Below are 24,599 nucleotides of genomic sequence, written 5' to 3' on the forward strand. Positions count from 1 at the left end.
ATATTGCACAACTACATTCTTCACTGCTTATTATTTAACTTTATTTGGTGGCAATGGGCGCAGAAAAACAACTTCTGATATATGCTATGAAGAAGAAAAAGGACAGTGGTATTTGATGTTCGCACGCAATCGGTATGAAAATCCAAACTTCAATCAGCGATCACTTTTCAATTTTACTTTCCTGCGCTGACCGCGTTATTGGAACCTAAAACACCAACTTAAAAACTTTTTCTTTTAATCAAAGGCCTTTTCGCTGTACAGAATTCAGTGTTTTTCTTACTTGTTTTTAGCGCCGTTACCACATTTTACTTTGTCACGCCAATGGCAGAACATGATGAAGCTCGCGAAAGTTCGTGCAAATAAAGTTTTTAAACACTCCAAAATGATGCACCAGCAATTGCTAAAGTCATAGAATACATACATGTTCGCCTCAAACTACAACAAAGACTAGTATCTGTTCACGATCAATGCCACTCACGTATGTCCCGTCCGCGCACTGTTGCATGCTATCGGTGTTGCCTGGACAGTAAAAGCCTGACGTGCAGTACGTGACGTTGGAGGTTGGTGATGTAGAACCGGGAAGACAATAGTAACCCGGTGTACAGTTTCCCCTGGGTTCGGTCAATCCAGGCTGGTCGCAGAAAGATCCACCAGGACATGTTTTACATTGCGACGAGTTGGTGAGTCCACTGGCGTTGGAGTAGGTTCCTGTATAATGACGAAGAGCATATTACGAAAGCACCATTACCACAGCTGTGATATTTCGTGACCAGTTACTAATTAATGGCCTATTTATCTCGTTGTAGAGGGAAAAATGTTCAAAATACTGCACAAAGATCAGGTTTTTGTGCAAACGCTCATCAATATATGAATACCTAGTCCACAAAGAGTGGGTTCGAAGACTCCGGCTTTGCAGTAGGATCCTGGCGGACACTTGGTTTCAGAGCAAGAGCTAGAGTTAAAGTCGCAGTAATATCCCTCTATGCAGGTTCCGACCACAGATGTTGCATTCCACTCTTCACAGCATGAACCTGAAACGACAGCAGCCATATATAACAGGAAAAAATTGAAGAAATGAGGTTCTGCAGCCATTGACAGAAGGCTGCAACATTGTCTTTGTCACCAAACAGAATCTACGGTTCGCGAAATATTTTATTAAATTATGGCGGCGTTCTAAAATGTTTCGTTGTTTGTTTTCGCTGTCAAAGATATGTTGCTTTATAAGGGAAACTTTTTGAATTTGCTTAAAGCCACCAAAGCGTATAACGTACATAAATTTAAACTTACTCTTGTGGACTACTGAGATTAATAAATTCAGAAGCAGGGTAAAAGTGGTTTCAAACCTCGTGGACATCCCTGGCATTGATCTACGCTGGTTCTTTTGGTGTTGGTTCCGTATGTTCCCGGTGGGCAAGGTTCCGGTGCAGCGGTTCCTGCTGGACAGTAGTAACCCAACGGGCATTCGTTTGCATTGGGCCCGTCAGTGGGCGCAGTGTTCGAGGCGCCAGACTGGCAATAATATCTATAAAATGGCAGAAGTGTTTTACAAATACAAAATGGACAAGTTACACATTTTGACGGGTTGGCTTTGGGAAAGACATTACTGGTGAGTTTACGTCATTATAGTACAATATAACGACACTGTGTAAACTTTTTCTATGTAAGACGATGTGAAATGCTGTCAGCTACTGTGACAGTAACAAAACCGCATATGGTGGAAGTGGTTACTCCCAATCTTGCTACCAAACTTCAACATTACGTTGAAACAAGTTTGCTTACCCGGCCTCACACAGCTCGGTCGGATATATGGTTGCGTTGGATGGGCAAGCGTAGGTAGCGAGACACTCAATACAATCGTCGCCTGATTTAGCTCCGGTTCTGTTGTTAAAGGTGCCGGGCGGGCATGGGTTTTCGTGTGGAAATGCCGTACTTCCGGGACAGAAATAACCTGAAATATGGACAGGTAATAGCTAGGTAAAATTAAAATATTTAGCGGGGACGTTAGTTGACAACAAAATGTGTTGCCGTGTGGAAGTTGAGTCAAAGTGTCAGATACAGAGGTTTTATTTAGTTAGTTATCTTAACATTTACAACAGATCACTTTTGCATTTTTTTAATAGGATGCTTTTTCAGCTGAATCACTACGATCAGTTTGACAACATATTTTTTACAAAATTCCCAGAAATGTATAATTGAAAAACATTGACCCCAATATAACGAGACGGTGTTCAAGGTACGACTAAAATATGCGTTCAAAGTACAACGCTGAAAACAACACAACTACCAAATTCATGCTGCAAAGTGCAACTTGCCTTTTTCACATTCAGTATCGTTGTATGAGACGACGGGCCCAGACGAGGCGTCGCAGTAGTATCCGGGTGGACATGGTTTGCACGTGTCTTTTCCAACCTCGTCTTGGTAAGTCCCGTTCCCACATGGCGATTGAAAGGCGCTGCCACCCAAACAGAAATAACCTACCACCGAAAGAATGATAATGTAAACCGATTTGCTTGAATGTTGCCCATTAAAATAGGATCTTCAGAGCAGAAATCACACAGTTCGGAACCTTTCGACCGCATTTACTGGCCCTCGCACAATGAAGTTATTTACACGCTACCGTGGGCAAGCTACTTGTGCGCATTATAGCATTTTGAAATGGATTTATCATAAAAGCGTTTAACCTTTAAAGCAATGGTGTAATAATGATAGCCGTTACAAAACAAACACTCGAGAAAAAATTGTTTTACTGCGGTCATATTTTTTTCTACCGAATAAATGGCAGCGTCTCTCAACCAAACAAGTCGTTTCTCATTCGTCCAGCTACCAAAAAGATACAAAGAATAATGTGGCCCTATACCACAATACAGGCAACCGGGATCGTAATCATATCAATCCACGACCCACCAAGTAAAAGCTCACCATTGGTTAAAAAACCCTATGTTCAAAACTTACCTTGTGGGCATCGCGTATCTGCGGGGTCTGGAGCCGAACGCACGGCACGTGGACAATAATAACCGGGAGAGCATTGGGCCGTGGGCTCCGATAGACCAGTACCATTACAATACATGCCGGGGTCGCATAGGGAACAATTGTCCGCGCTCTCACTTCCGAGCGAGCTGACGTAAGTTCCGGTTGGACACGGATCACCGGTTTCTGCACCACCTGGACAGTAATAGCCCGCTCTGCAGGGACCCCCTGAACAACATATTGTAGCGGTTATTTGAGGAAATGTTAAGGCTAGAGTTCGTTTTGAAACGTTTTGGTGTATATGTTAAAACTACAGTAACAGGGTATGATTGTACCACTTCTAGAACTGGGCGAATGGATAGTTGAAACGGCAAACATCTATGTGGCAAAGTTGGCTCCGGCAAAACAACATCGTAAAAAAAAACAAAGCTATATTTCCAGGGTTGGCCTCGAATCCCGGCGCGGTTTAAAAAGGCAGGGATCACGTACCTGTCGAGTCCGTTCCGTCGGGTTCGCACGACTTGCTCCCTCCAGCGCAGTAATACCCCACAGCACACGTCATATTTGCTTCCGCAAGACCGTCAGCTACACAGCAGTAACCAGGCGTACAACTTTGTGGACTTGGAGTGCCAGCGGGACAGAACTCGCCAGCTTGGCACCGGCCACCGTGAGATCCGCTGGTCGGCCGCTTTTCATTGGAACCAAGGGTGCAGTAATAGCCAGGGTCGCAAGTACCAGTGGGATAGGAACGACCGGCCGTCTCACAGTATTCACCTGTTCGGTAAAGCAAATTTTCTATAAGCGTGTTGTTGGCAGTGCAAAGAACACTGTTATAGGGTTAAATACAGGTGCAACAGCGGTGTTTCCCCTAAAGGTGCTGTTGAGGGGGCATGTGTATCGAAACGAATTTAATAATTTTGTAACCGCGCTCATACGACATTTTCTAAATAAATAAAACGAAAGATGACTTAAAACCATAATATGACGTATCGTGTACAAACAGCACGTCACGATGACGGGGTGCTTACCTGCAGGACAAGGCAAACATTTCGCGTCGGACGCGGCGCCGGTGATGTTGTTGTAAGTCCCTTCTTTACACAGTACAGGGGTTGATGTGTTGCCCACACAGTATCGTCCCTCGGGACAATCGAGAGGCTGGATGGCCCCCGGTAGACAGTAGAAGCCAGGCGGGCAGGGGTCACACGCAGCCATTCGCGATACGTTTGCATAGGAGCCTGCAGCACACGGTGTTTCAGCAATAGACCCCTCGGGGCAGTGATTTCCTGGGGTGCATTCGCCGCCCCATCCATTGGTCCCGTCGGGGTTTGGGACTTGGGAGCTTCTAGTGCAGTAGTAACCAGCAAGACACGCCCCGCTTACGCCTCCAAGGGCCGTTTCGTTGCAGAATGAGCCGGGATCACAAAACACACACTCGGTGGCGTTTCGGATGGGGGTACTGGGGCCGTAGGTTCCCTTGGGACATGGGTCTGGTACACCCTGACCCAATCCGCAGAAAAAACCTGTCTGGCATCTGCCGCACTTGTAGCTCCTGGGGTCGTAGGAAGGGTCAAGGGGGTCCACCGGGTCCGTGCAGGTTCCACTTGGGGTTGAGCTGGTAGCGCCACCTTCTGAGTAGTAAGTCTCCTGTACTGGACCTGTAGGGTAAAAGTGTAGCCGTTTGTTTTTTGGGCTGTTTTGCAGAATATCTTAAACAATCCATAGAAATGTAAATAATAGTTCTCAGATTGATTGACATCGTAACTGACGCAGCTAACCAAGTACCTGGCCATAACGCAAATAACGTCAGGGTAATTAGCTTACAGGCTTGCAGCACGCAATAGCACACAACAGAATTCATCTCGAAACTCTCACCGTTGGGTTCAGTTTGTCCGACAATACAATACATTCCCGGGTCGCATGTCGTACAATCCAAAGGAGAGCTTAGACCGGTCTTGTTGGAGTAAGTTCCAGCCGGACACCGCTTTTCCAGATCCTCCAATGTTCGATCAGCGATGTTTCCATCCCCAATACTACCGTTGCAGTAGTAACCCGCGCTACACAACTCAGGCTCTAGACCATTTTTGCAGAAATAGCCAGGAGGGCAGTTCTGACACTGCAAAGGGAACAAAATTAAACGGTTTTAAACGGCAGTTTTCAAAGTTTTTTTTTTCGGATTGTGTCTGTATTTTGCTAAATGTTGATTCTATCGCTTTTTTGGACATCTATTTTAGGCTTGGCTTTCCTTTGTACTAATGCTTCCACGACCCAAATGGCCAACAGGAAAATTTTAATGCATTTTGGTAACTAAACCCCTTCATCTATCGTTAGAAAGGGAGTCTTTAAAATTGTATGTCAAACAAGCAGCCGGGGAAATGGCACCCACCTCAAATTGTCCAGTGTTGTTTGTGTACATCCCGGTCAAGCAAGGTTCGCACACGGCGCATCCGTCCACGGAATTACAGAAAGTCTGTCGCGGACAAAGATTTCCACCTTCCGAATCATTCTACGTCGATTGAGGAAATAGGACAATTTAAATTAAGCGTACGAGTCAATGCGTGAATGATTTAAGGGTCAAATAGTCATGATTTTGTTGACGTCCTTTGCCAAAAACACTCTAATAAAGATGACATTGTTGGAATTTACCTTAACATTGTGCATAATTATAATGCATACATGAAAAAAAATCATTGAGAATTTAGGCCGTGTGTTGAGTAAAGGTTTTCTTAAAAACAAGACTTGCCAAAAACTATTAAATTCTCATTGCTTAATGTTAACCAGCACAAAATGCACCTTTGGGTTTGGTACTGAAGCACCGCTCGTGCAGTAGTGGCCGATGTTGCAAGGCCCCGATGTGTTCGTCATCCCCAGCAAGCCACAGTACTGACCGGGCGAGCAAGGTCTGGGTGGAACAGGATTTGTTACAGAAGAAAATGATACAAAGCACAATAGTTACTGAGTAAAAACCAATCAAACAGACAGCTCTAAATATGCAAGCAGGAAAATATATTTCGTCTCAAAAAAGGCATCATCTGATTGATTTTCTACAGCTTTATTCAGTAACTACAGACAAAGTTATCGGTCGACAGCTTGGTTCACTCATCCAGTATAGTTTTTTTTTCTACAACGTACAACACATATAGAGCTTTACACTCACAAGCAGTCAGCGATGCTCTTTCCGACAACATTGGGATTGTAGGTTCCAATAGGGCAAGCGATCATTCCTGTTGCGCCCTCGAGGCAGTAGCGACCCGTCTTGCATTGCTCTCCAATCGAAACATCAACTCCTCTCCCTGTAATATTCAACACGCAACAATTTGTTATGCTTGCAGGCAGTGGTGGGATTCAAATATTTTAGCATCCGGTTCGCTCACTATCAGCATAGTAACCCCGGGAATACATTGCCCAGATTGAAACACAGACCTACACATACGGTTGTCAAAAACTCAAATATTTTGAGTTCACTTGCGATTTTTAAAATTCGAACTACTTTCGCAAATTACGAAAAGGTGCTCGCGTAACACCGGTTGGGAAACACTGCCGTAAGGCGTGGTTATTGTGGCGGAAAATATTCAAATCAACCCACCTGTGCTGTTATCCTGGGACGGTCTCGGGTCTGTGGAGCTCTGGTAGCAGATGTAACCCGCGGAACAATTCCCCTCGGGACTGGAGATTCCCTTTGAGCCGCAGTATTTTCCACCGGGACACGGAAGACAGGAAGATGAATTCTCAGCCCCGCTCCTGCAACGGCCAAGTGTTTATACTTACACCCAAGGCCGATGCGCGTCCATTAGGCAAACTAGGCAACCACCTATGGCGCACAGCCTCAACACTTCGTAAAAAGGGCCCTGGCCCATGTACCGAAAATGACACATCCCTGTTGTCTACCATAGCAACTTAATAATCAGTAATTTTGTTGGCAGAAAGTGGTTCTATGAGGCGAAAAAACTAAAAGTTGCCTGGGGTGCAGGTAAAAAATAAGCTTGAGCCGGGCCTGCTCACACCCATGGTTATATTGAGAGACAAGGTGATATAAAAACGTGAAGATGTGGGAAGGAAGTGGGATCATGTGTACGGGTATTTTTTGGTACCAAAAAAATTAAAACTATGTTCCAGACTCGTCGTTTATTACAGGGCATCGCAATGTATTATTGATAGTCATTTATGTTATTAGAATATTCAGGAAACACAAACATAGAGTAGCAAATGACCATGCTCAGTTAGATATTTTATTAAAAACAGGATTGTCAATTTTGCCCATTGGCATCAACAGTCCTGTCTTATGCACAAAATCCACATATTACGAACAAATTACTTACGATGGGTTGTAGGTTCCTCGATCGCACAATTCTCCCGGCAGTTTGTACGTTCCGAGGTAATCCGTAGCATTGACGTCATACGTGAAATCGACCCACGGGTTCGGAGACGGACAAAAGCTCCCTGAGTGAAGGGAACTGGTTTGAACCGGTTATAACCACAACAACCTAAAGCTGCATTTGCCATCAGGTGGTTTATTGGCTTCGACAGACCAACGGTTGCTTTTTAAGTTTGGCGCTACGGATGGTGAAATTTGTTTCCACGCACAAAATACATCGGGTTGTGTGGTTTGAGGTATACCGAGACTAGAATCTAAGCCTATTTATGAATGAGCAGCACAATGTGTGTTAGAAGCGAATTTGAAATTTTAAGGTCGGCGTTAGCAAATCGTATGACCTTGAGATGGTTTGCGCGGTTCGAGTACTTCGCCATACCAGTACTACTACCATGATCTGCGTATAGTTGAAGCAAAACGTCTACTTTTTTGGATTTATTGGAAGAATAAACTAATGTGTTTCAAAATAGTGCTGTGCCATGAACAGCTGTGCTCATGTGTAAACTGTCTTTCCTTGACATGTTGGCGCAACTCTGTACACTATATACATTACAGAAAAACAAACGCACACCAATAAACCGAACTTACCTGCCGGGCAGGGCAGTGTGTAATTCATTCCTTCATATGGACACGTCCGACCCGGTGGACAAGGAAGACAGGCACTTGATTGCTCTGCAGGTTGGTAAGATCCTACTGGACACACGCTTACCTGTGTAGACGCGTTTCTGCAGTAGTGACCTGTGAGATTGCATAAAATACTTTAGTTACAATTGTAGTTGTTTGGGCATTTACGGTCACAATACACAGAGCGGAACCGCATCTAAAGCATTGTAGCCAAGCTGAATCAGTCACTTTTTTCCGAAACGTCAGAGCAAGATCAAGCTTCCGGTAGGGTTTGAACTCACGACCCTGGGCTGGCCAAGCTCAACGCTCCAACACGGAGCTCAGCAGTTTAAACAGGGTATATTGTGATCAAGATAAGCGCACAACTTTCACAAATAAGATATACAATATATACGACCAATTCGCAAGTAGCGCATTTTGGCAACCGCCTACTTACCCTCAGTGCAGGAGTGCTGGTAGGGACTGGCTGAACCCTGTTCGCAGTAGTACCCAGCGTAGCAAGACCCTGTGGGTTCCGGCTGTGCAGAATTGCTGCAATAAAACCCCGCGGTACAAGGCTGGCAATCGCTGTTGTCCTTTTGTCCGAATGTGTTACTGAAAGTACCAGGTTCGCAAGGTTCGGCTTGGGACGAACCTAAACAGAGGAATTGGTACGTTGTACATAGAAGCATTTTGCAAATATATCTTGGGGAAAATAATAAAATATTTTTTGCTGTTTCTCCAGTTAAAAAAACAACACTGCAAGTAACTTAGTTCTGTCTAATTAGAGCAACAAAGTATGTCGTCTGGTTTCATCAACTATATTACTCAAAAGACACCGCCCACACTTTTATGTGTGGTGTAGTGCGTGTTGTATAAGTTAACGTTAGCAATATGTCTTGCAGCTTCAACCACAAACTGTCAAACCAAAGTGAAAAAAATATCACGCATAAGACGTGTGTAACAGTATTAGGGTTCACACCTTCAGGACAGTATCCGCCAACAGGGCAGACGCTCCCTGTACCATTGCGCGGGTCTGAGATGTCCGATCCCCCAGTGCACACGTAGCCGGCATCGCAAGGTCCTGTGGGTGATATTGCTCCTTGGGAGGCACAGTACAAGCCTGGCGTGCACTGGACGCATTCCGTCACATTCGTGAATTCTGAACAAAACAAGTATGTTGAGGATGTATCAAAGAATTGGTGTTATTTACGAAAATCTCACAATGTTTTAATCTACTAACTGCACGCAGCGGACACACAAACTTCAATTAAAACCGGGACGCATTTACAGTAAGCCCACTTGTGTACGTTGAAGAAAACAAACAACAAAGAAAATCCGAAAGTGGACCAAATTTGATCTAACGACTAAAATGCCTAATCAACACGTCCAAACATTTTGTCAATACGACAGGTTATGGTCCTATACCTCTTTAAAACACAGTAATCGCCACACACAACGTACTTGAACCATTGCCAAATGTTCCCTTTGGACAGGGTATGGGTGAATCGAGTCCTTCGTAGCAGTAATAACCAAGCGGACATTCCTGGGTCCTGTTCGAACCGCGCGGACAATAGTAACCGGCTGGGCAGAGGTCACAGTCGGTCACGTTTCTTGCTCCTGAAGTAGTTCTGTATGTACCGCCGGGACACGGAACCTTTAACCGACACAATCAAGCATTGTTACAAGAACAGGTTATGACTGAAGCACCGTTTTAAGTCAGTTATGCGGTAGATACTTTTACACCGGGTCACAAAGTTTTTTCCAAACTTGATCCACATATAAGCCTATGTAACATAGAAATCTGTGCGAATATTAACGCTACGATTTCGTGTAGTATTTCAACTCAAATTTATAAACAAAAATAACAGGCGGTGGCCCTGTTCACGCCTAATCATTAAAATTCGCACAGATTTCTGTTTTACACATACTTATATGTGGATCAAGTTTGGAAAAAACTTTGTGACCCGGTGTGGTAGTATTTTCCCAGTTATGCGATTCGGCCGAAAATGTTTTTCGACAATAATACTCGCTTGAGGGAGTGATTTATTTGACGATTGTTAATATAAATTGTTGTTGTACCTTGAATGTTTGAGTGCCCCTTACTGGTTTATTGTTGACCATGCGACTTTATGTCACTGTGATCTTGGGGTTATCGTGAAAGATCAATTTATAGAGGTATATCGCAAGTTCGCTGTATGAGATTGGTAAAGTTGAATATTGTATAAATGTTAACAGCTTGGAGAGCTGCAGACAGGGGTACACGCATGAAACTTTACAGATCGAAACAGTGCGTGTACACCCTGTCTGCAGCTCTCCAATGGCTTTTTTGCACATGTGTTAACAACTTCTTTCCAAATATCCGTAAACTTCTTGTTAAATAATGCATAAATAATAAAATTTTATTGCTAATATGTTAGTGTGGTGCAAATAATAATAGATCGAATTAACCAAGGTATTCTGGCAGGCTGTCGATCCTCCACTGTATCACTAATAGTATTCCTATCAACATCCCAAACCAACTACACAGCTGTCTGCTATGATCGCTGGTTTAAACGTTTGATAAAAATATCCATAATAATGGATAAGTACGATACTTCCTTAATACGCGTATGCACCTGTTGTGGTCCGTATGATCCAATATAAACCAAATCAATATCTATGTATGGGTTGTTGATATTGGTGGGGCAATAAAATCCAGGATTGCAGGACCCGCTTTCAGTATTGGAAGCCTCCAAACAGTAATTTCTGTAAATTCGAAAGACGTAAGGTCAGAATCCATATTTTAACTTTTTGGGGGGATACTGCTTTTTTATGGAGACTAAGATATTTTTTTCATTAAGTCTGAGATCTTAAAATTAAGTGATTTCAGACTACAGTCAATTTAAAGGAAAAAGTACAAACTATCTCCAAGAACTTTCATTTAGTCGATCAATTATTCACATTTCAAATTGTTGAGAGTTCCAAAAGACTCTACGAAACTCTTCAAAACATTAAGGGTCCTTTTTCATTTAAAAAACAGGTAGGTCCATGTGTTATGTTGTTAAGACCTAAATTATTCTATAATTGGATCTATTTCTAAAAGCGAAGTCTAGACGGGCCACTTACCCTGCCGTACAAGGTAGGCAATCCTGGATGACCGCCTTGCCCAATTGCACGTTAAAGGTACCAACAGGACACGCAACCTCAACAGGTGTGGCTTGTGGGCAATAGTAACCTTTGTTGCAGTCTTTAGCATCGGTCTTTGTCGTTAGACCAGCTCGGCAATACTTTCCAGGATCGCACGTTTTATTTTCGATCATGTTGTTGTAAGAAGTGGCGTCCTCGTCGCAATAGTATCTGCATATCGTAGAGGACAAAGTTACAGCTAAACGAAAGGTTGGAGGAACTGCGGCAATATTTGGTCAGTATCGGCTGTTTTTTTTTATTTTTTGGTAAAAAGAGGAAAAAGGAATACGTTGACAATGCGAAATAGGGCCGGATTTAAAAACTAACCAACGGTTAAAATATGTGATTTATCTAAATTGACCAATTGTTTTGAATTGTGTAGAATTTAGTAGGCCGACCAGTGCGACAATTCAACAAACGTTGATAAGATAATAAGAAAGAATATTTACAGTCATTACCCTGGTAGGCATTGCGCGCATACAGCGCTACTCTGTGTCGTGTAGGCGCCTTTTCCACAGCTGACAAAATCTATAGCGCCATTTTTACACTGATTTCCACCAGGACAAGGCAGGCAGTCACTCTCGCTTCCGGCTGGAGTCCCGTCGGCTGAGGTATCGTTGATATTGTCGGTCCCGTAAGGCATGTAGGAGCCGTCTGGGCACTGAACTGGTTGGACAGTGGCAAGTTCGCAAAAATGACCTTGGAGAAACACATAGTGTAAAGAGCTTAAATATGTATTGATGAGAACAGTTTTTTAGAGGACATTCGTTGAGAAATTTCTGGTACCATACTAGCCTATTACAGTATTACACAAACAGCTTTTTTCGCCTTATAATTTACTCCTACAATAACAATAAGTTGCTAAAACAGACACAATCAAGCATTGTGTGTGGTTATGTTATATGAAACACAAAAGCAAACACCATTACAATCAACTCGTATTTTCCACGCTTTAAACCGTTTTTTCAAGGTACCTTTGGTGCAGTTTAGACAATCGTCGGGGTTAGTTTTGCGGTAGAAAGGGTTGTACGTTCGGTTGTCGCAAGGAAATTCTTCTTCGGTTGCAGTTCCATCAAGACAGTAGTACCCCGGGGGGCAACTTTCCGTTACTGCATCCTGACCACCTGGTGGCAGTATAACACGGACATGAATACGAATACATATACTAAAATTGGAACGATACAGAGAAGATTAGCATGGACCCTTGCCACAAGATGCCACGCAATCTTCTCTGTCCTGCGCACGAAAAAAAAAAAATATTCAGTTTTTTAAAAATGATTTTTGATGAAAAACCGATGTTTTTTGAGGAAAAACGATGGCGCAAAAGTAGAGATTTTTACTCGCCACACGTGAATAATTTGCTGCTTCACATTAAAAGCCCTAAATTAATGTATAACCATAAACTAATTTACTAAAATCCTTGCTTGCGCATTTTGATTGTTAAACTCTAATTCAGATAACAGGTTTATTAAAAAACAACCACTACACAACTCGATTTGCTATTTTTTCCAAAAAAATACCTTGGAAATAAAGAAAGGACTTAATTCCACGTTCAACTTACCAGTGCAATAAAAGCCGGCGTCGCAAATTGTGCAGTTGCCTTCCTCTGAATTGCCTGAGTTTGGTGAATAAGTTCCCGGGGGACATGGATACCTTTCCGAATACGGCGTCGATTCAAGACAATAGAAGCCGGGTTGACATGTCTTCGGTTCGTCCGGCAGACCGAAGCCAGCTGTAGGGTTTAGTTACAAGTGTTGCACAATTTGCATGCTACTTACAAAAATCGTTAGCTTTACAGGCCTCGCGAACCAAGCCGGGGAAAAGTGGCTGATCCACCTAGGCAACAATGCCTGAGCTGCGAAGCCTGTAAACCTAATGTTCTCGATACGATAGCTGTGAGCATCAAGTAAGAACCTGCGCAGTGGGCGATACTGTCAATCATGCTATTGAATAAAACATTGCTGCGTTGACTTACTATTTAAATATTTGGATTGCGTTAGTTGATAAACCCAGTAATGATACCTTTATGTCAAGCTACATGATGATAATCGTTTCCACGTTACGTACATTTAGGCGTCAAAAACGCTCAAAACTCAGAAATGCGTTTACCGGTGTTCGAGGTTGAATTTCAACAATCAACAAAAACGAACTTTTTAATGAAAAACAACCTCATTTAGGAAGTCACGTTAGATTATAGGATTGTCTTGTTGTAATATTCCATACACCAAATGTTGACACTAAATGACCACAAACAAGAACAGTTGTAATCAAGATGACCCAGTATTTCCTCTCCTGTTCCTAAAGCAAATTAAACACAGTCAAGATTGTTTTGTGACTTACTTGTTGCATATTCGCAGTAGTATCCCGCTGGGCATGGGTCGCATTGCTCCGGTTGGTAGAGGTCAGTTCTGTTACTGTACGTTCCTGGTTGGCAGTTGTATTGATCCGGTGTAATCGTCCCAGGTGGACAGTAGTGACCCTGATGTACAGTGCCACTCGTTTACAAGGAGAAAATACGTAAGCACTTTCGTATTTATTTCCCAGTACTTTTTAACGTCCGCCTTGTGTTTTACGTCGATTTTATATAGACTTACACCCGCACCAACACATCGCTGCATACTCAGAAATAGTTATTAAACATAGCAAAGGTACCCAACGGAACAAACAGAAGCGTCCGCAACATAACAAAAAACAAGGTATTGTTCGCGGAGTAGAAAAATCCTTTACTTCAAACGGGTTATGCTATGTCTGGATAAGACAAAAAAAACTTTCCAACAATTGACCAAGCCAAAGTACAACTGGTTTAATTGGACAATGGTAATATTATTATTATTCATATTGGGTCTGCGATCTTCGAACGTGTGTACACCAATGTTACGTTGCGCACAGGTGACGCTGGTGCGCTCAAAGGTATGCCAAACAGCTGTATAATAAACTTACAGCACCGCAATCTACAGGCGGAAGATCCAAACCACTATTTGGGCACGCCTTTCCACGATCACACTCTGTGCAGCTGAGTTTGTCCACAGATCCCGTATTGTTGTTGTAAGTTCCTCGCGGGCACGGAAAAGGCGTTACAGTTGGTTCGCCCAGTGTTCCGTAGGGGCAGTAGTTGCCTTTCGGGCATTCCGTACATTCTGATGCATCTGGTGGGAAAATGTTATATTAACGTCGTATTTACACATTGCATTAGTTAAAGTTTTAAGCAGAGGTTATAAGTTGTGTTAAATACCAATCTTCTTAAAACTCTCGGCAGAGTGTTGCTGAACCCTTGTTATCAGCTTTAAATATTATGACTTTTAAAATCCCCACGATTTTCTTGTCAATTTGGTGTATGGGGGTTTCCCTATTTCTACAATTTTGACAGGTAACTCATAAAACAAGTGTTTTGAATAGTTAAAAAGTACATATATACACAAGTGGTTATTCGCGAATAGCTGTACCGTTAAGTAAGTGAATTTAGTGCAAACATTACAAATGGTTCGAATTAGAGATGTACATCCAAAAAGAAACGTTTCCAAGTAACTCTCTATAAATTATAGTCCGAACCAAGCCCTAATGCATATTTTTTTACCAATATCCAACATAACAACATGGATTGCTCTGCTGGTGTAATACAGTTGCGGTGAACGTGATTTTGGTCTACTGAACTGAAATTCTATGTGCGATACCTATATGCGTTGGGAAATTTTTTTTTCACCGCTATTCTTTGTGACTATGATAGTAAAATTTGAAATTGTCTATATCGTCAAACACCAAACAGTATATAATAGTTATGCAATAAGCCGTTTTGCGCTTTTCATTGTGTTATCATTGTTTGTACTTGATAAAGCGAGAAGAATGTGCGAAAGCTCGTGTATATACGAAAATAAACAAAATAGCCTTTTTAACAGTGTCAAGACCAAAAAAGCGCGGACCAAACTGTAAACAGGTTTAAGAAACATACTTTTAAGGCCAGTTGTGTTTCCGTAAGTTCCGGGCAGGCAAGGATTAAGAAAACCCGATATTTGTCCCTCAAGGCAGTAAAATCCAGCCGGACATTCGTGTGCGTTGGGATCGCTCGTTCCCTCTGGACAATAATAGCCGGCAGGACAGGGGTTGTTCGTGCAAGCAGTTAGCTGGGACGATGCGTTTTGTGGATTGTAGAAACCCCCTGAAAATGTTCAAATGTTGTGAAGTTACACAAAGATCTGGTCGAAAGTTTTAAAGCGCCGTCATACCAATACACAAAGTATAAAGTTGTGCGCCAAGGTTGAATTAAGTCAAATAGATAATTGAAAATAAATCTACAAATTACTACTGCAGTGTAAACTACTGCTGGAAGCACGTTACATTTACTATTTCTGTTTTCCTATTGTATTCTTTCCTGTGGTAAAAGTGGTCTCTCCAAGATTCTGACAAGTACGTATCTCTCTATGACTTGTCAGGAAAAATGGCAATAATCTATCTTGGCTGCAATGCCACTGTTACTATAAGATTCAATGTGCTAAATGTAATACGCCGCAAGGAGAACATTGAACCAAGTATTAGTTAATAAATTTAATATTAATTAACACAATTTGCATGAAAACAAAATAGATTTTAAAAACAACAGCAAGAACAAAAAAAAAATGTATAAATTTTAAAAGCAAACATTCCTTGTAAACAAATATAAACAAACTAACCAGGGCATGGAAGAAGGGTGCAACTTCCTGTTCCAAGAGGACAGTAATGACCGGTATTGCAGTACTGTGGCTCGATCGTGGCTGCATTTTCACAGCAGTACCCTTCTTTGCAGGGCAGGCAGTCAGCGAGGCTTCCGGAACCATTTTTGGGGTTGTACGTTCCAACAGGGCAGTCTGTGGCCTTCTCTCCATCACAATACTTGCCTTGGTCACAAACACCGTCGGCAGGTGTAGGTGTTGTTGATCCGGACTAAGCGCAAGTGGTGCCAGTAAGGTATAACCATTTTCGCATTAATTAAACAATGCAAGCGTTGTTTTGTTAACAACACAGTGACAGTTGCAATACATGCGCTTACATCTTGTATTTGTTTGTAAAAAGAAAATAGTTATACTAAATTTTGTTTTCACAGGTTAACTTTTTGGTTCGCTCTTAAAGGTGACCTTGTAAAAATCATCATTAAACAATATTGGTGAAATACATATTGGTTAAAACCAGAGTTCCCTTTCATAAATGAGAAGAGACAAATCCCGGAAATAAGAACCCTTCGTGCCCATAACTTAGAAATCCTTAAATTTTTAGGAACACTTTACTTACTGGACAAATATATCCTGGCGAACATGGCAAGCATGAGGTTGAACCATTTCCCGACCATGTACCACCATTACACGTTAGCGGACCTATGGCTGGGTCGGCACAGTAGTCACCGCCGGGACAAATAGTACATTCAACAGCTTTCTGCAAAATATACAGGCAGTCAGTGCAAGAAATTCTATAACTTTATTTTACTTTTTTACATTTTTCAAGCAATACAGGAATTATTCGATATAATGTCCCATAACATTGTTTAACTTTGTTTTTGTGAAAGTTTTGCTTCTAATAAAGTACTAGCAAATGAAGTAATGAAATAGTTAGACTTACGGCTTCTGAGTACCAGCCTCTGGGGCAGTTAAATGGTCCTGAATTGGTTTTCGGACAATACTTGCCAGCAGGACATTCTGTGCATGCATTCGAGGCACCAAGAGAATAAGTTCCATTCTCACATGGAGTTCTGAAAATTTTATACATGCTACAATTTGTACAAAATAAACTACCGCACTTAAGGCTTTTGGTAAAGGCCATTGTTAAAGCATGTGCGGAACGATTCAAATTTGAATAAAAAAAACAAAGGTAGTATGCTGGAACTTTTCTGGCAGATATTTCAAACATGCCTGCGCTCATCATCAGTGCTGTAACTAAATAATTGTGCCCACAACAGCAAAGCATTTATAGTTTTTACACTATTTAGTATGCCTTGATATCTAAATGCGAAAACAGAAAAGGTGCATTTAAAAGCAGAAAAAGGGAAAATGAGACACTCTGAACGCATAAAGAAACAACAATGCACTTAAATATGTACATTTACACTACTTACTGTGTTTCATCATTGATATTTGGACAATAGAATCCTGCTTTGCATCTTACACAGGACGAGCGATTCCCAGCTGACATAAACCCAGTATCGCATGGTGTCTCTGTGCCAATGTAAGTGAAGGGACAAGCACTGTAAGCACAAAATGACAAGTGTTACAATTTCGATGGCTGAAAGTCACAAAATACTATCTTAGACACGTTGCTTCTTAACAAGGAACATTGAAGAAATCCAAAATATAGATCATAAAATTTCATCAGTTTGATGGATATTATTTATTTAAACTTGACAAAATGAAAACAAACGCTGTAATTGGGCCAAATTAATTATCATTATAATTTGTTTGAGAGATATGTTTTTGCTGACTACAAAACAGACTCAGAATTGTAAAGTTATTAAGTTCAGTGATCTGTGTGAAACTAAGATAACGCCAAGGTTTTCAAACCTTCCTGCTGGGCATGGTGTACAAATAGTGGCAGATACAGTGGAATAGGAGCCTGGAGCACATTTTATTTTGTCAGCTGTTGTATCTTTAGATGGGCAAGCATATCCTGCAGGACAGGGAGTACAGGCTGATGCCATGCCAAGACTGTATGTACCATGACTGCAGGCAGTACCTGGATGCAATAAAAGATTTCCTGTTACTGCAGCAAATGATCAGATATTGCTTTAATTTTAACAGATAGGTAAAAGTGTTGTCACTAGGTTGACAGGTACGTTGTGCACATTTCAGCAGTCACAGGTTTCTTTCGAAAATAATAAACATGTTAGTCTAATGCACATTTTTCTTGCAAAAAAATTACTTGTGATAAAAAAATTCCTACACACAAAACCTCTTTATACCAGCAGATGTGGTCGATGGGCATTCTTGTCCAGGTGGGCATGGTGTGCATGCATTGCTTGAAGCCATTGAAAATGACCCTGGCTGACAAGGAATGACCACATCTCGACTAAAAGTTGAATAAGTTAAAAGAGTGGGTATTAATCAAACAATTTCCATTGTTCCAGCCACAGAGCATCCATGACCTAGCAATATTGTGTACACTTAACCGTGGGGTTTATATAAATCGTTTTATTGTGACATATCTTTTCGTACAACTTTTTAACATTTTATTATACTTTGCAAGTGTTGTTTATTACTTTGTGTAAGGACAGTATGATCCTGCAGGGCACGGGGTACATGCTGTCTGTTTTCCAATCGAGTAAGTGCCTGAAGTACATGCCACTTTATCTCCATCCGTTTTTCTGGCACATTCACTTCCAGCAGGACAGTCGAGACAGTAGGTCATGCCGCTTGCACTGTATTGGCCTGTGCAAAAATATGTAAGTTGAAATACAAAATCGATATCAAGACACACTTCCCACCAACAGCTTAATAAACAAACTTTGCCTTTACTGTAGATAAAGGAAGTTAAAAGAAAAAGTTGATTTATGTAACATTTAAAATTCCCCAACCCTGTGGGTTATAAAAACACAAGGTTTAATTACTTTTACTTAATGTAGGCATAAGCACAACCTAAATAATTTTCTTTCAATTATTACAATATGTAACACAAATGAAAACAAGGAAGTTAAAACGAAAAGTTGATTTTAGGTAACATTTAAAATGTCCTGCTGCACTAAATTTTAAACTGGAAGGGGGACAAAACAGTTTTGTTGGACCAAAACTAAAATTGTTTTACATGCTGTGGAGCACCAATGGTAATAACAAGAAATGATCCTACTACACACCCGGATCACATAATATATTTTGTGCAGTTGTGGGATCTGGACAATAAGACCCTGCTGGGCAGATTGTACATCCAGTTGTTGGGTTTTCATAAAACCCCATGCTGCAGTTTGCACCTCCAGTTACAACACAACCTGTGCAGACTGAACCTAAACACAAAAATTAAGTAAATGAACAAAGGTGCATTCAATAAAAATCATGCATGTACCACAAACAACAAAGGAAGGCACTATGACCCTTTTAATGGAAAAAAGTCTTATTTGCAGTAATTCATAATTGTCTGCTTAATATATTGTTTTCCAGCAACATTTTAAAGCAGCAATCTGATCAATAATGTGGAAACCAACACATACTTGAAAAGTCTACTAAGATACACTATGCAGTGATGAGCAAAATAAGATACAGGCTAATTTCAAGTTATTTTAAAAGAGGAAGCAGAATGATAATTACTTATACCACTTTTATACAAACACAAGCATTCTTAGAAATAAGACAGGAATGAATTTAAATAAAAGTTATGAATCTATGAAATTGTGTGTTAATGTTTGGTGTTTGATAAGACACAAGCTCAACTTTTTGAATTCTGTCTTACCGACAGGACACGCTAGACAAGAGCTACGGCCGCCAGGACTATACTCTCCTGAAGGACAACTTTGCTTGATTCCTGATGTACAGAAGAAACCACACTCACAAGTTTTGCATGATATTCCACTGTCACTGTATGTGCCTGAAAGAAGACGGTTGATAGGTTGGAAAAGCTAAACAACAGTATCTTACTCTACACCCCTGTTTGCATGTTTAACAATACTCTGTCCTATTTTGTTTTCATTATTTTTCCTACATGTCCAGTTGTTTTTCGTTTCATAAAACAAAGATGTAAAAAATGAATATAAACAAAATATGATCACCATATATTATGTTAATGTAAGAACCAATGTGAAAAAACAACCTAGATAATTTTTACAGTATTATAATATAAGAAAGAAACTGCATAAATACCATCATGACATGTTTGCGGTGCAGCAGAACCAGCAGGGCAGCTATTGCCTGATGGGCAGGTCAGACAAGTTAACTCTACAAAAGTTTTTTAGAATATTAATTGAAATATCAAAGGAGAACATGACTCCAACACAGTTATGATATTGCCCACCTTTTCCAGGACTGTATGTCCCAGCACGACAGGTTGTGGTGCCAGTGTTGTTACAAGACGATCCAGCAGGACAAACTGTGCAGCTTGTTTGGCCACCGGTGGAATATTCACCTGAGAAAAGTAACGGCGCATTGATATTATTAAACTTTCACAGATTTTACTATACTCAATCACCTTTAATTGACTCAATTAACATTATTTTAAAATATTTTAATATTGTGAACTACCACAGTATGAATGAACTGCACACATACAACAGGTAAAATGGCATAGGCACCAATAAAACCTTTCAATAAATTATTGAGTCAGGTACCCACGTCAAAATGATTTCCTCATGATTTCCAAATTACATAAAACTTTAACACGTCATCGCCCAAAATAAATTAACAACTTCTTTTATTTGTTTACCTGAATTACATGATTGTGGTGTGTTATCCACACTGGCACAAAAACTTCCAGCTGGACACCTTGTACAAGTTGCGTCACCCAACATTGCGTATTCACCAGGGTCACATCTTACTTCCCCAACCCTGTGGGTTATAAAAGCACATGGTTTAACTTTACCTTCACTTAATTTAGGCATAAACATAGCCTCAATAGTTTTCTGACCATTATTATAATATGCAACACAGTGAAAACTTCCACCCTTACAACTAACATATTTTAAATTTTGTTGAAGATAATATTTCTTACTATATTTTTATTTAAAAAAAAATAATTTTAAAAGAAAACCATTTTCTTTTGGACAAACATTTCCCACAATTTGACCCAAAAAATAAACATAAAACAATGAGTAAAATTGGTAAAGTGTAAAATTACAGCGGCAAAGTATGTTACAGTATTGTTGGTCCACAAAAATTAACACTAGTTTTTTAAATATTAGGAAAATTTTACATCTTTAATTTTTTTCTGCGGTTAACAGAAAACATACGTTGGATCTGTACAGGATGAACCAGCTGGGCATCGTTCGCACGTAGTGTGGTCAGCAGAAGAAACCTGATTGGAGCTACACAGGGTGCAATTTGAGCTAGCGGCAGATATGTAACCAATACCACAAGAAACTGGATCCAATGAAGCATCCAGACATTTAGAACCTACAAAAAGCATTTTCGTTTTTTAATGATTTTTTTATTTCTATTTGACTTTTTTAAAAACAAATTTGTTATAGTAACATTTACAATTGTTGTATGATGCGAAAGAAATGTTGCTGGTTAGGTGGATTTCAAAAGGTAAAAACATTTTATTGCTCTTTTTAAAAAACATTGTCGTTTGAAAAAAATATAAAAAACAACTAATTAAATTAAATATTCAAAGGGTAAAACTAAAACAGCCTAAAGGGAAAAAAACAATGCATTATCATGAATACAACAGCAATAATTTTATCCTAAACTAAAAAAAAAATGTTAGACGCCTGGCAAAATAGCCTTACCAGCTGGACATGGGTCACATGAAGGTTGTCCACTTGCTGTAGCATAAAATCCAGTGCTGCATGGTGAACATTGACTATCTCCATCTGGACTGTAGTACCCCGGATTACACAAAACTGTTGTATCACCTCCAGGGCACTCACTTCCAGCGGGGCATGGATCACAGGTGTCCTTGCCTTTCACATAAAAATATATTTTTTACAGTTTAACATAAAATGAAGGATTTTTCAGTAACAATTGCATTGATAGTTTTGTGTAGTTAGATATAATCAGCACTTAATTTATAGAAAATTAAAACTTTTTCAGAAAAAAAAATCAATTCTCATTTTTCCATAACCAAGCTTTTCGCCACAGAAACATATCAAAAAGAGTTTGATGCAATTTGGCAAAAACATCTCATTTACATCTATGATACATCTCATTACAACTATGGCTCATAAACAAGAAAATGTAACTGGCCAGCCTGTACCTGCTACACTGTATGTTCCATCCAAGCATGCTGTTGGTGATGTTCTGTCAGTGCATTGGTATCCAGCAGGACATAATTCACATGATGCTGCATTGCTATAGGAATACTGCCCTATGCCGCACTGATAGGTATTGCCACCAACACAGAAGAATCCAGCAGGACAGTTTAAGCAATCGGTTGTGGCAGTACTGTTGCTGTATGTACCATCAGGGCATGTCTAAATGAAAATTTGAAGTTGAGGACAGGAATACGAGATGGAAGATATTAAAACTGTGAGGGGAATGTTAATTGCAATGAACTTACCAGACATGCTGTGTCACTGCTTTCGTTAACTTTGGAATTATATGTTCCAAGGCCACAAGGAATTTGAGATCCACTTTGGCAACTGAAAATGAAAAGTCTACAGATGTTGAATTCACAAAAACATTTCAAAAAAATATTGGTGAACATGAATTTATTTAATTGGCTAAGAAAAAAGTCAAGGCATTTCAATATTGCAATCATATTATGGACTATGTGCAGGGAAACACATTTTGTTTAAAGGAAACACCAATTACTGTGAACATCAGTAAAGGTGGAAGAAGTACACTTGTAAAACTTTGCAGGAAATGGCGGTTTAATAACAAGAGTCTCTTGTATGGTGCCGTTGCCACTACACTAAGCGACAGGTTGCAGCATGTCTCCCTATCAGCAAATAAAAAATTCCACGGCCATAGACAGTAAAAAGCTAAAACAATCACAAGTTGCTACGACAAAGACATCACAATTCAATGATGTACGTCAGAGCGTCATCGAGATTTGGTAAATATTTGTGTAGACAACTAAGCATGAGACTTAAGCAATGAAATTTGAAATCCCAATTATGTGTGCTTTGCGTGGGTCATGATGCAAGATACATAAAAATAACTTTCAAAAATGTTGGAATAACATTAATACATAATTGGCTATGTATCAACAATCAGTACTTTTAAATATATAATGATATGAATAAATACAAGGAGTTTCTTTCTTTATGAAAGTTAAATACTTGCAATGAGTGGAAATCAAGGAGACAATTTGTCTTATAAGATTAGGAAAACCCCGACTGGCAAACAACGAAACTGTATCACAACCAAGGAGTATTAAATTTCACACCTAGGCACTTCTCAGTAATTATGTTATAAAATATTCTGTATCATACAGAGCAAAGTAATTTATTCCAAAGACATAAGATTCCAACAGATGTTGCATTGGTATACACTCAGTGTCAACTAACAGACATTGTTCACTGTTGGTAAAGCAAACAATTCATATCCTTATTACAAAGGGAAAGAGTGAAAGCCAGTGTTGACAATGGGGTGCTGTTGACTTTTGTTTAGCCGGTAGTCGTAGTAATCAAGTCAACAGTGGAATTACTCATAAATACAAACTGTACTTTCTGGGCAGTAAAAGTCTTTCAAGAAGTGGAAACACATTTATACATAACTTTCAAATTCACCACAGAAAAAATTGTTTATGAAGTTGGGCATAACATAGGAAGAACGTATCATAACATAGGAAGACTAAAACCTTACATTTTGAGTTAAATGTTCCATGACATTATCATAAAAAAGTTCAATTTTGAATTGAAATGTAACATGACATAAAATAGGCAAATGATAATGTAATATCATGGTACAAATAGATGCTTACTAATATCCTGGGGGGCATGCAGCACATGTACAATTGTCATGATAATAAGTTCCATCAGGACATGTTGTTTGGCCTAAAAATAATTAAACTTAAGGCAATATTATGACAAAATAAGAAAAATAACCCCAAAACAATATAACTTTAATAAAACTTTCCATACATTGACATACAATAAGTATAGGCTAATATATCAAAAATCAGCAATTAACTGTAGAAGACAAACTAGTTTTATTTACAGCTTTTTAACATTCAGTGCTCATTACACATTTTTCAATTAAGTACTTTAAAACAAACAGCCAGTGACACACAAAAGATTAAAGAACAATAATCAAAACAACTTACCTGCAGTTAAAACAATGCAGAAATTGAAAAGTAAGGAAAAAAATAAATACTCCAATAGTTTTGGCTTCATCTTAATTTCACGTCAACATCATAACAACAAATACAAAATATCTATTCAACAAATATATTCTGGCTAAAAATGAGAAGCATTTTATGTTTGTTATTATCAAAATAAAAAACTAAACTGCATAGACCTCAGCCATGACTACACTTTATTTATGTAATTCGTAACTCACGACATTACTGCTTGAAAAAGCAAATCATACCCGACTGAAGTTTACCGCACAAAACAACACAAAAAAGCCCGCTATTGTTGGGCCGTGACACAGATTTAAATGCGCGGGCAAACAGCGTTCTTTGTAACTCTAGAAACGTAGCGATTTATCCCTTGCATGATTACTGCTTACTGAGGCCATCTTGCGGACATATTTTGACTGATTATTTACTCTAAAATTAGTTTAAAAGTTAACAGTGAAGATTTTAGATTAGGTAGGGCAAAAATGTTTCATGTTATCGCATAACGGAAAAAAGTGATGCTGCCTATCCGCAATGTCTTGCCTGCGATGCCATTCAACCTAACAGCAAAAAACATGATAGCATAAGGGCTCTAAAGAAGTTTCTGAGATTTATT

At 39.9% G+C, this 24,599-nt stretch overlaps 1 protein-coding gene and 1 pseudogene across 1 annotated transcript in view; one reads left to right on the forward strand and one right to left on the reverse strand.

Moving 5' to 3' along the window:
• The window catches only part of LOC145889864 (uncharacterized), a 69,652-nt gene extending 45,552 nt beyond the window's left edge, over positions 1–24,100 (reverse strand). Inside the window, exons 1-44 of the mRNA XM_082980911.1 lie at positions 23,969–24,100; positions 23,627–23,699; positions 22,259–22,340; positions 21,956–22,172; positions 21,489–21,662; positions 20,991–21,153; positions 20,468–20,589; positions 20,060–20,170; positions 19,909–19,983; positions 19,502–19,636; positions 18,912–19,058; positions 18,321–18,489; positions 18,024–18,130; positions 17,626–17,797; positions 17,184–17,312; positions 16,691–16,820; positions 16,367–16,507; positions 15,772–16,021; positions 15,054–15,260; positions 14,048–14,253; positions 13,448–13,586; positions 12,669–12,839; positions 12,082–12,231; positions 11,566–11,806; positions 11,048–11,278; positions 10,558–10,687; positions 9,404–9,596; positions 8,922–9,101; positions 8,397–8,594; positions 7,925–8,074; positions 7,284–7,404; positions 6,551–6,705; positions 6,122–6,257; positions 5,758–5,866; positions 5,351–5,470; positions 4,840–5,080; positions 3,996–4,622; positions 3,457–3,741; positions 2,953–3,195; positions 2,313–2,474; positions 1,780–1,948; positions 1,344–1,522; positions 876–1,031; positions 479–708 (exon numbers count right to left, since the gene is read on the reverse strand). Of these exons, the coding sequence (XP_082837037.1) occupies positions 479–708; positions 876–1,031; positions 1,344–1,522; positions 1,780–1,948; positions 2,313–2,474; positions 2,953–3,195; positions 3,457–3,741; positions 3,996–4,622; positions 4,840–5,080; positions 5,351–5,470; positions 5,758–5,866; positions 6,122–6,257; positions 6,551–6,705; positions 7,284–7,404; positions 7,925–8,074; positions 8,397–8,594; positions 8,922–9,101; positions 9,404–9,596; positions 10,558–10,687; positions 11,048–11,278; positions 11,566–11,806; positions 12,082–12,231; positions 12,669–12,839; positions 13,448–13,586; positions 14,048–14,253; positions 15,054–15,260; positions 15,772–16,021; positions 16,367–16,507; positions 16,691–16,820; positions 17,184–17,312; positions 17,626–17,797; positions 18,024–18,130; positions 18,321–18,489; positions 18,912–19,058; positions 19,502–19,636; positions 19,909–19,983; positions 20,060–20,170; positions 20,468–20,589; positions 20,991–21,153; positions 21,489–21,662; positions 21,956–22,172; positions 22,259–22,340; positions 23,627–23,699; positions 23,969–24,038 (7,596 nt within the window). The 5' untranslated portion in view covers positions 24,039–24,100. The remainder of the gene's footprint in view (positions 1–478; positions 709–875; positions 1,032–1,343; positions 1,523–1,779; positions 1,949–2,312; positions 2,475–2,952; positions 3,196–3,456; positions 3,742–3,995; positions 4,623–4,839; positions 5,081–5,350; positions 5,471–5,757; positions 5,867–6,121; positions 6,258–6,550; positions 6,706–7,283; positions 7,405–7,924; positions 8,075–8,396; positions 8,595–8,921; positions 9,102–9,403; positions 9,597–10,557; positions 10,688–11,047; positions 11,279–11,565; positions 11,807–12,081; positions 12,232–12,668; positions 12,840–13,447; positions 13,587–14,047; positions 14,254–15,053; positions 15,261–15,771; positions 16,022–16,366; positions 16,508–16,690; positions 16,821–17,183; positions 17,313–17,625; positions 17,798–18,023; positions 18,131–18,320; positions 18,490–18,911; positions 19,059–19,501; positions 19,637–19,908; positions 19,984–20,059; positions 20,171–20,467; positions 20,590–20,990; positions 21,154–21,488; positions 21,663–21,955; positions 22,173–22,258; positions 22,341–23,626; positions 23,700–23,968) is intronic.
• LOC145892768 (U6 spliceosomal RNA) lies at positions 12,256–12,335 on the forward strand (annotated as a pseudogene).
• Positions 24,101–24,599: the final 499 nt, after the last annotated feature.

The sequence above is a fragment of the Ascidia mentula genome, chromosome 2 (genome assembly GCF_947561715.1).
Source record: "Ascidia mentula chromosome 2, kaAscMent1.1, whole genome shotgun sequence".
NCBI lineage: Eukaryota > Metazoa > Chordata > Ascidiacea > Phlebobranchia > Ascidiidae > Ascidia > Ascidia mentula.